The sequence below is a fragment of the Ictalurus punctatus genome, chromosome 12 (genome assembly GCF_001660625.3).
Source record: "Ictalurus punctatus breed USDA103 chromosome 12, Coco_2.0, whole genome shotgun sequence".
Lineage (NCBI taxonomy): Eukaryota > Metazoa > Chordata > Actinopteri > Siluriformes > Ictaluridae > Ictalurus > Ictalurus punctatus.
Genome location: NC_030427.2, coordinates 15,143,494 through 15,152,591, shown reverse-complemented (window position 1 = coordinate 15,152,591; position 9,098 = coordinate 15,143,494). Strand labels below are relative to the sequence as shown.

Sequence of the window (9,098 nt, the reverse complement as noted above, 5' to 3'; positions counted from 1 at the left end):
CTCTCCCCTCCCCCCCATTTACGAGAACTGCCCTGCACTGATTTGATTCGGTAAATAAAACACTCCACACTGTTTGAATATGGACTAATCACGGTATCGGCCATCAAAAGCACTCCGTTTCCATATTACTGCCTCTCGCCGTGACTCTCACAGGAGTGATAAGGACGGGAACAATGCAGCATTAAAAGGTATTTATTGGAAACATACACACACAGCAATCACATGTCTGACCATTACGGTGTGCTGATGATATTTCCATATCTATGTGTGGAGATATCAGAGCTGAAAAAGCAGAACCGCTGACCGGAACTCGCACGCTGTAAACACCACGAGACAATTCTGTCATGCAATAAACCATCTATGAAGAAGAAAACAATGAAATGAAGAAAACTGATGAATTCTGGATTCTGATTGGTCATAAGGTATTAATTAATTAATTCTCTAAAACACCAGCTCTGACAGGAGTGCAGCTGCGAATCAGGTTTATTTTAGGTTTGTATTGTATCACTTTTCCGAAAGGAGGCGTTTATTTAACGTTTATGGAAGGAGACTCCAGTGTCAACACTGTGTTACAGTAAAGCTATAACTTGAAGTTTTCCAACATCATACGGACAGAGTTCACACATTTTTGCGGATTGTAATCATTGGTACATCATTTCTGTGGTATAAGAGGAATAAAGCACTTAGGTATAGTAATTGTTTTACTCCTTATTTACACACAGAGTCTTTAGTCATGTTCGCCTTATTGAACGTGTTCCAAAACTTCCAGGAGTTTAATCGTTCACCTCATGTGAGAAATTTAGAGACAGCAAATATTTATCTTTGTTTGAGAGATAGACAGGAGGAGGATCAGATAAGCCTGTCTCACATAATCGTTTGGCACAACAACAAAAAAAACACTAATGATAATCAACTGTTTCTGTTCCATGATTCTCTAGAGTCTGAAGCCCTTATTTATTTCTGTTGAACGTTCTTTTTGGACTGATTTGGGACGGCCCTGAGCAGAAACGTGTCCACCAACACATCCTCATGCGACTCTGCATTCTCATATTCTCAACATTTAAAACGTGACCCACTGTCTTGACACAGCGCTTCGTTTTTTTAGGATATAGGATAATCACTAGCATTATTTATTCAGATTCTTGAAAATATTTGCATGCAATCACAGTCAATTCTTTCTCTCTTTCTCTCCCTCTCGGGACGCTCTCACGCAGAACAAAGCAGCTTCAGGTTTCAAAAGCATATCAAAGTATTTCAAATGCATATGCCCAGAAGCTTGGTTAAGATTTAAGCAGCAACTCATTACCTCCCTGCTTAAAAATGGCACCATCTTCAACCGAGAACATAATACCTCATACATCTGAAAGCAGCATGCTTTTCCACTCTTTTTAATGCTATGACTGACAGACTGAACAAACCAGTGCAGAACATTGGAGATGAAATCTTTTCAATCTGTATGCCAGAACACAACCACAACTCCTGCAATACCCAAGAAAGAAGTCGCAGAAGGAGGGGGTTTTTCCTTTCAGTCAGATATGAAGCTCGTGTAGTAATGTAGGAGTGCTGCATAACACGTTTACTGCATTCGTCATTGCTGTAAAACTCATTTGTGATCGCAGAAATTAACGAAAATCAAGGAAACTCCAAATATTCTGAGAAGCTTAAATTTTTTTAAATTTCCACAGATTTTCTGCAGATTGGCCAAGACACGTTATGTGACGTCATCACAACACGCATTCAGCCAAAGCCCCCTTCGATTCACGTGCATTGAACATGAGTGGTGTAGGTGTAAATGTGCGTGTGCGCAGTGCTCTGTGATGGACTGGTGTCACGTCCAGGGTGTATTCCCGGCTCACGCACAGTCCTCCTGAGATAAGCTCTGGACAATCTTTTCAAATGAATGATTGTGGACGGGTACAAACAAAAATAACTGCAGGAGCGGGTGGGACTGATCAGATTTCCTTTGGGAACGGGTAGGTATGGGATTTTTTTTCTCAAATCCTAGTTTGAACCAGTTGAACCAGGGTCAAAATTGAAAAAGTATTGTTTGTATTTAAAATTGTTAAATGTGGCTGCTTACATGTGGACAATTTAACTTCTTTCTGAGATTTTTTCCATGCATTATACAATTATCTTCTGTTTTATAAAAATTTGCACCATGAGCATAGAGCTTCTGTTCTACCAGCGTCTTCCAGCAGTAGTTGAGTGACAGTTTCATCCATACAGCCATTCACTCACTGCACTTAATTTTTCCTCCAACTATATTAATTTCTCAGTCTTTACTGAGAGGAAAACTCACAGATTGTCCTTGTGTTGTTCTTTGCATTAAAAAAAAGGGTTAGAGAATAAAAAAAGCAAACACACACACACGCACACCATCCTACTAGTACACATACTGCAATCAATGCACATAAGACCTCACAGATTGGTCTGTTGGACTCCCTGTTGTGATCTGATTCGCTCAGAAGAGCAGAGGGCGGAGTCCCAAAGGGAGGGAGTGGATATAAAAGGGAGCACCTGCTATGCGACAGAGGCATCCGTGTGCTTTTACAACAAGTAATAAAAACAAGAGTGCAGAGGAGCTTGAAGATAAACTGCTGTGCTTAAAGTAAAGAATCTGAAAAAGCTGAAGGAGAAGAAGAAGAAAGAGAAGACAGAGAAGAAGAAGTGGAGCCTGAAACGTGAGGAAAGTTAGAAAGGAACCTCAAGCAGAAGGAGATCCGTCTTCTTATACCATGTCTCTGGACGTGATGGAGAAGACCCAGGTGCGTCTGGTGTTCCTGGGAGCAGCCGGCGTAGGCAAGACTTCGCTGATCAGTCGCTTCCTGAATGACTCGTTCGAGACCAAACACAGGCGCACAGTGGAGGAGCTGCACAGCAAAGAGTACGAGTTCTCGGGCATCAAGGTGACCGTGGAGATCCTGGACACGAGTGGGAGCTACTCGTTCCCGGCCATGCGCAAGCTCTCCATCCGCAACGGCGATGCCTTCGCACTCGTCTACTCCATCGATGATGCAGAATCTCTCGAGATGATCAAAAATCTGCATGATGAGATCCTGGAGGTCAAGGAGGACAAGTTCACTCCCATCGTGGTGGTCGGCAACAAGAGCGACCGTGATGAGTGCAGGCAGGTGAGCTCCGAAGACGTCCTGGCTATGGTGGAGCTGGACTGGAACAACAACTTCCTGGAGGCATCTGCGAAGGAGAACGAGCATGTCATGGAGGTGTTCAGGGAACTTCTTAAGCAAACCAACCTGCCCATGCGACTGAGCCCAGCACTGAGACGACGCAGAGAGACATTTCCTAAAAATGCGAACATGAGGCCTCCAATGAATAAAACCAACAGCTGCACAGTGTCCTAAACTCACACATCAAGCATGTTGAGGACATGCAAGACGGGCGACACCTCCATACAGCTCTCTCTGTTTGAGAACATTGAGATCTTCTCTGTTTCATTCGTTTATGTAGGAGAGAAAAATGAACAGAAACAAGAACAGGTGAAAACAGGAAAAACAAGAACCCAGAATTCCTCTCTGCTTCCTGACTGCAGGGGAGAGATGACCTGAAGGAGAGAATAAAATGCAGAATAAATGTATAAATTAACATGAAGGTAAAGAACTGACAAAGACTCTTATAAATGTTTGTGCTGCTCCAGAAAAGACCTTCCATCAATGTTTGAATAATGTTTTGCATCTTTCTTTAGCGTTGCTTTAAAAAACCACTTTTGCATCAATATTGTGAAGATTAATTAATAAAAAAGCGATTATACACCATGCTGACTAGCTGTCTCGTTAGTTGGTGTTCAGATCTAGGTTCTGCAGGTTCTTGATGCATAGTCAAGGGTTCCTACAATCAATATTATTGGTTTAAATACTTTATAATTGAATCATAAGCTAAACTGCTTGGACATGTGACTTGAAAGGATTGAATCTAAAAGCTAAAACTCTAATATGAAACAAATATATTTCAAAATATTATATTTGGTTTACGCAGCTGATCATTTCTGTAATAACATTTCTAATGGCTTCAGTAATTAAAAATAAATGTGACTGTACATATTAACCTAATGTGCTTAATACGTGAATAGAATGTATTTTACCTGTCAACTCATTGTAATTGTGTGCATAAACATATTATGAATTCAGTATAATATATATATATATATGTATGTGAATATATATATATATATATATATATATATATATATATATATATATATATATATATATATATATATATATATATATATATATATATATAATATTATGAATTTTACATACTTATCCATTAACTAATGATTGTTGTTATTGTTATGAACAATTATTGTAATTATGTTTACATGTACAGGGATAGAAATATCAAAGTTTATCAAAAACAAACCCTATATTGTCCACTGCTTGATGAATTAGTTGTTTTGAACTTGTTCACATGCACTTTCTCAAGTATTTTTTAAGCATATGTAATATATTTGTGTTGTGTGTTTTTTGTTTTTTTACATGAACTATAAATGCATGTATAAAACGTGTTTCAGAGAAGAAATAAACTCCTGAATGTGTTTATATTTTTATTTTATTTTTAAAGGATTGTACTCTTTCTGAAATCGTGGCCTTCTGTTTATTTGGCAAAGTGCATCATGGGCAATCTGCTAACTTCTGGTTAACATGTGTTGTTGTTTATAAACTTTAGTGGACAACATAACAATAAAACATTCAAAATAGTGCACTATGTAGTGGATAGGGTGCAGTTTTCATGATTTTAGTTTCATACATGACTGTCTTGGATGATACTGAATTGTCTCCATTTAAAAAAAAAAAAAAAAAAAAAAAAAAAGTCTGGTAATGTGATAAATGATCCAATGAAAAGACCTCTAACTGATTTTGTTAATCAGTGTTGCCCCCTGGTGGTAACGTCATATCAGTGCAAATAAATATCTGTATGAAGGACACTAAAGCAATGACATCTCTGCTGCAACGGTTTTAGAACGTTAGTGTTGGTTTAATAGTATACACATGCATAGAGAGAGTCTGTCAGGAAAATTGACACAAAAGTTTAGGCCCAAATTTAAAGCAAATAAATTAAAGGGTTAATTAGGATTACGTGTTTGATTGCTTTGGTTATTGAGCAACCCTGATTTAGCCCATCCCTGCCCAATATACATCAACCTTGGCCCTTATGATCAGAGTAAACTTACCTTATTACTTAATTTTTTTACGCAGTACAGAAAATAAATTCCTGAAGACCAGAGCAAAAAAAAGCTGTTGAATCCTGTCAGTCTGGAAAAGTTTACAAAGCCATTTCTAAGGTTCTGGCTCTCCACTGAACCATGATCAGAGCCATAATGTCCAAATTGAGAAAGATCATGGCATGAAATTCAATTCAATTCCATTTTATTTGTATAGCACTTTTAACAATGGATATTGTCTCAAAGCAGCTTTACAGAAACATATAAACACAGAATACAGATTTTAAGTGTGTGAATTTATCTCTATTGAGCAAGCCGGTGGCGACGGTGGCGAGGAAAAACTCCCTAAGATGATATGAGGAAGAAACCTTGAGAGGAAGCAGACTCAGAAGGGAACCCGTCCTCATGTGGGTAACAACGGATAGTGTGAAAGTGAAGGGAAGTTCATTATGGGTTTTATATGAAGTCTTTGTTGAACTAATCCACTGTTCACTAAAGGAGACTTGAGAGCAAAACTGTATGTGGTAATTGCAGTCCTAAGGCCATAGCAGCAACTGTGGTTCCAGCACCATAGTGAGAATGTCCATGTGGAATTGAGGTCCAAAACTATTTCACGGTACTTCAAGGTAGGGCATCCGGATGGATCAGGCAGGTCCGGAGAGCAGAAAGGGTCAGGATCACTGGCATCTCCATAATATCATGTGTGGCTCGACAGAAGGAGAGAGGGAGAGGGAGGTAAAGAGAGGAAGAAATCACAAGTCATAAAGAACCTGAGAGCAAAATCCAAAGATCTTCAGGCCTCACTTGCTTCAGCTAAGGTCAGTGTTCATGACTCTACTATCAGAAAGACAAGTTTGTATTTCAAGTACCACCTGGATGATCCACAAAAGTTCTGTAACAATGTTCTATGGACAGATGAATCAAAAGTGGAACCTTTTATTGGTTCCTTTTATGCATTATTAGGATTTGGTTGAAGATCTGAAGACATTCAATGTTTTTTTAAGAAAAAGTGCAAACATGCAGAAAATCAGAGAAATACTTTTTCACAGCACTGTAAATAACACACTGCAGGTCTACATCACACACTGACCTCAAAAGACACCGGACCTCATTCATCCAAACTGAACTAAAAATTGCCGTCAGATTCACAATAGTTGAGAGTCTTTATTTTTAAGTTGCTTTTGTAACACGTTCAGACACATTCAGCTGCTTATTAGAATAGTTTACACCACAGCACTGCTGAATTCTGATTGGTCAGAAGGTGGTGATTAATTCTCTATAACAGCACTCGTTCTAATACGCTTTCGATACGTTTCTATAGTAACCGCTCATTCACAGGGACTCATACAACAGACACTCCACATAAAAGGATTAAGGAAGGAGGTATTTATTTAAAAATTCATGGAAGGAGTCTCCAGTGTCAGCGCTTTGTAACAGGCAGAGGTAAAGCTTGAAGTTTTCCGACATCTTCAGGACAGAGGAGTATACACTTTGAGGCTTTTCGGTAACGTGACAAGCTTAAGGTTTCAGTATCACACCACCATGTCGTGGATTTTTTCCTACAACAGCACAACACCAAGTGTTTTATTCTGTACTTATAATGGGGGAAAGCTTAACATGAAACTCTGCTTTATATTTAGTTTATGGGGTTGTTCTTTTCATAGTTATGATTAATAACGTGTGGGAGAAATCCGATTTTTTTTTTCCTGTTTCGTTCCACTGCAGAAAATATCTTAGGAAGTCAGTTATGAAGCTTATTTTTGGATATTTTTTTATGCATTTCAGTAGTGAGAAATATTAGAAAACTTTTCCTTTATTCAAGATACCTTCACTTCCTTTCATTTTTTTTTTGCAGCGTATAAAGAGTTTTTCTCCAGCCAATAACACATAATGTGAAAGTTATCGTGTTATTGCTGATACTGTTTTGTCCTCTTGGCAGTGGAGTGTGTGTGATTTGGTGTTGCTTGGTACAAGTTAAAAAAAAAAGTTTTACATCAAGCCAGTACCTGTAGTTCCTGCAGTATGCTGTATTTTTGTTCCATTAAAAAGAGAAAATATATACATCCATGAACAAAGCCTGGTTCAAGTGCAGGCATTATGAGTAATGTGTTTTTACACAGACATACACCTACAGGTATAGTGTATAGCCTTAAATGGCACACACACGCTTCCTTACACGGATCCCACACACACACACACACACACAATGACGGACTTGTCTGTGTGTTTCCTGTTTCCCATGTAAGCTCTGATAGCTACGTATTGTCTGACATGAGGAAGTGGCCAAGAGTCAGTTGCTGTCTAGTTCCTCTTTGGATCATGCTTATGATTACACACACACACACACACACCTCATTCTCACTGCATACAGTCACACACTGCGGTACAGAGACATTCCACCCTACCTCATTTTCAGGTAAGTGCCAATTTGCCATGTTTAACGCTTCACTGAGTGATAAACAGAGATCTCAAAACAAACAGCGATAATTTAACTTCTCTGTCTGTCACTGAATATTAATGACTTTTTAACATTTTGTGGATTATAAAAGCAAACCCACACGATCTGTGTAAGAAAGTGTGAGTAAAGTGCAACGTTGGATTATATTCTGCCTTTTCTGTCAAACTTCTGGAGGTGAACTTCCTTTATGCTGGAATCTTTAGCATAACTGAATAACAGAAGTGAATAAATATGTGAATGAATGAATGATTTTACCAAATGAATTTAACGTGTGAATGAATGAATAATCTTGTACAGATAAAGGAAAGAATACAAATAGGGATATATAATGTTGCATAAGTAAATGAATGTATGAATGACTTCACGATTAATCCTGCACAAGCAAATAAATGTGATTGAGTGAATGAATTAATCTATGAATGAATCATTTTATGAGTAAATGAATGTACGATATGAACGAATGAACAAGTAAGCTTGTATATGAAAAGTATATGAAAGTGTGAATGAACTAATGTATAAATGAATAATTTTACAAAGTTAATTAATGGATGCATGAATGAATATTTAAACAAAACCTTGAGTAATTAATGAGAAATCTAGCACAAATTGGTGAATGCATAACTTAAGAATCTTAAGAATCTTACACAAGTGAATGAATGAATGAATAATCTCAAGTGAATAAACATGTGAATTAATGAATTATCTTTTACAGATGTATAAATGTGTGAATGGATGAATAATCCTGCACAAGTGAAGAAAATGTGTGAATGGATGAATTACTGGTGTTATAAATGAAGAAATGTAAGTAAATGAATGTGTGGATGAATGAATGAATGTGTAAGTGATGAAATGATTGTCCAAGTAAACGAAAAAAACTTGTGCATGCAGATAAATACATGCAAGGTATTAAATAGATGGATGAATGAATGAATGAATGAATGAATGAGATGCTTATACTCATATTTCCTCTTATCAGTGAAGTGAAATTGGTTTTTGCCTCTGGACTTGGTCCAAGCTCCACAGCAGCTTTAATGAAACCTGCGGAGTTTAGAACAAGTACAGCGTCTCTGACACTTACACACTTTACCCAGAATGCATTTCATACATTTCATCAATGTCAGAGGACGATTCATTGCCGCTCTGGCTTTTGAATCAACTTTAAATTGAGGAGCGGATCGGATATATTTTTGTAGCTCTGTATGATTTGCTCTGACATGATGTACATGTTTAACTTTAGCATTTAGTCTTTATGTGTGACATAACATCATGTCATGTTTATATAGAGCTACATGTAATCCGCCTGTTTTAAAACACTGTGACTCAGATCATGATAATTCCCCTTCCCACTTCCTCTAACTTCATGGATGAGTGTAACTTCTGCAATTCTGATGACTTTAGGAAGTCAGATTGCCTCAAATCGCTTGAGAAATCTGAACTACTTTACAGTGTAGAATCAGT

General features: G+C 37.7%; 1 protein-coding gene across 1 annotated transcript; it reads left to right on the top strand.

Moving 5' to 3' along the window:
• The first annotated feature begins 2,542 nt into the window (after positions 1–2,542).
• LOC108272380 (rasd family member 4) lies at positions 2,543–4,143 on the top strand. The gene has a single exon (XM_017480768.3). The coding sequence runs from the start codon at positions 2,736–2,738 to the stop codon at positions 3,360–3,362; it is 627 nt and encodes a 208-aa protein (XP_017336257.2). The 5' UTR covers positions 2,543–2,735; the 3' UTR covers positions 3,363–4,143.
• Positions 4,144–9,098: the final 4,955 nt, after the last annotated feature.